General features: G+C 45.0%; 1 protein-coding gene across 1 annotated transcript in view; it reads left to right on the top strand.

The window, feature by feature from the left end:
• Positions 1 to 1174, top strand: part of LOC119596229 (homeotic protein ultrabithorax-like) — a 1251-nt gene extending 77 nt beyond the window's left edge. Inside the window, exon 1 of the mRNA XM_037945399.1 lies at positions 1 to 1174. This exon is cut by the window's left edge and continues 77 nt beyond it. Within this exon, the coding sequence (XP_037801327.1) occupies positions 446 to 1174 (729 nt within the window). The 5' untranslated portion in view covers positions 1 to 445.
• Positions 1175 to 2500: the final 1326 nt, after the last annotated feature.

The raw sequence follows: 2500 nt of genomic DNA, 5'->3' as shown, positions 1-2500 counted from the left end.
GCGCCGCTTCTGAGTGGCGGGGTTGCGTGGCCCGGAGACCTGAGCTCGCCGCCACCATTCGGCCAGTGTGCGCCAGCCAGCCACCACCGATAATCGCGCGTGTGTGTGCGAGTCGGCCGGTCGTGACGTCACTATTACGGAGCTAGTTCTTCCCGCGGACTCCCGTCCCACTCACAGTCGTCCTGCGGCCGCGTGACGCAACCCATCCTCATTGGCTGCTTCTGCCTCTCCGGGCCGTCCTTCATATGTTTACACATAGCGACTGCTATGAGCAAATTTAATCCAGCACATGGTGTGGTAGCGCGGGTAAAATTTACAATTTGAAAATCGGTTGGTGTGTTGGTGGTGATCACGGTGTGTTACTGGAACTTCAGTTGGTTCTTGGTGTTGGTGGAGTGAGTGTGTCAGTGGGTGCGTGTAGTGTGTTACCTTCATAACCACAACCATGAACTCCTACTTCGAACAGGGCGGGTTTTACGGCGGCGGCTCCGGCGGGGACCAGGCTTACCGCTTCCCCTTGGGCCTCAGCGTGAGCCCGTATGGGCAGCCAGGACCTCGTCAGGATGGCTACGACACCACGGCCGCCTCCTGCAAGCTGTACGCGCCCCCTCAGGAGCACATGACGCCTAACCCCTTCAAGGTGGACTGCGTCAAGGATCAGAATGGGTATGGAGCCACCAAGGACATGTCCGGGGGCTGGGGGCCCGCGGTGCGCCCCGCCTGCACCCCAGACCCGGTGGCAGCTCGCGGCTACCCTCCGGACCCCAGCACGTCCCCCCGGGACCGGGCAGCACACGTGGGCGGGTGGAACACGTGCGGGATGACGCCCGTGTCCCAGCCCCACCAGCAATCCCAGCAGCCGCCGCAGCAGACCAACAACCAGATGAACCAGGCGCCCTCCAACACCACCTTCTACCCCTGGATGGCCATTGCAGGTACGTACCAAGCTTCCGACAGTACTGTGGTGTGGGCGTGGTGGAGGGCCGTGGCACCTGTGCCGCCCACCGCAAGCAAGGTGTCTGACGGTGCAGCCGCCGTGCCACCGCCCGGCGCCCCGGCGGGCCAGTGCGGCACTCGTGGCCTCCCTGCTGGCCGCGCCGCCCGGGTCGCGCCAGGCCTCCACGCAAAGCCTGTTTCCCCAAAGATTAAAATCCATCAAAATTCTTCTCGGTAAAAATGAATAAATCTCCAGCAGACAGCCTCGGCTCCCATAAGCACCTAACACCCCCTCGTAGGTCTAATTTGCATAATTATCTACCGTATCTATCTTCAGTAATACAATGAGATAATCAAGCTGAGGTTCCCCCGAAAAAAGTTAGTTTAACCAACATATAACCGGCGGGGGTCGCGCCCTCCCCCACTGGGTTTAATCTCCCACAGATGAGTAAGAACAAATTAGGTTTCGGGCCAGAGCAAAGCCAGGCTCAATTTACTATCCTTTTCACACAAGAAATAAAGCAGTTATCATTCCCCAAATTCGTAACATATTTTTAAACCCTAAAATGGAAACCATATGAAAAAGGATATGAAATGGTATTCGTCCTTTCCAAGTTATGTATTGCATAAACCATTACCAATACAAACAAATAACAACAAAAACGAATGCACAAATTACAAAAAAAAAAAAAAGATAAACAAATTAATATTCCGCTAAAAGTACAACGAAAAAGTGTACTCCCCAAAACTGTGAAACTGTGAAAAAAAAATAACGAAAAAGAAAAAAAAAGAAAAGTGATAACAAACGTCTTATTTACAACAAAAGAGTGATTATTCGAAGTACACCAGAAACACAGGGAGAACAGTGTCATGAAATATACCCGTAAACACACTGTGAGATTGTGTAATTCCCATGAAGTGACATTTATCTGCGCGGTGATTAAGTGCCCACAAAAGTTATCATGTGTTGCTGCGTAATATATTATCCCATTTGTAATGATTATTGTAATGATGGACAAGAATAAGAAGGACGATGACTTAGATGACAATGAAGTAATTATAATATTCATGGAGATAACAATGATTGTAACAACAGTAATAGTAATAGTACTTGCAGTAGTAGTAATAGTAGTTGTGGCAGTAGTGTTGGCAATAACAATGATAATGATGATAAATAGAATTATAGAAATAATAATAGTAATAGTAATGATAACAATAGTAATGATAATAATAACAATTACAATGATTATAATAATAATAGTGATGATAATCACAACGATGATAATAATAATAGTAATATAATAATAATAATAATAATAATAATAATAATAATAATAATAATAATAATAATAATAATAAAAAATAATAACAATAACAAATAGCAAAATAAGAAAATAATATATATATATATATATATATATATATATATATATATATATATATATATATATAATGAAAATAAAAAAAGTAACAACCTATTAGCATTTATGTCAGTGTCCATCAATATATGTGACATGATAATGAGGATATAAGTAAATCAAACGATAACGTTATCTTAAAGTGA

The sequence above is a fragment of the Penaeus monodon genome, chromosome 37 (genome assembly GCF_015228065.2).
Source record: "Penaeus monodon isolate SGIC_2016 chromosome 37, NSTDA_Pmon_1, whole genome shotgun sequence".
Lineage (NCBI taxonomy): Eukaryota > Metazoa > Arthropoda > Malacostraca > Decapoda > Penaeidae > Penaeus > Penaeus monodon.
Note: the sequence above shows the minus strand (reverse complement) of the source record. Positions and strands in the feature narration are given on the sequence as shown.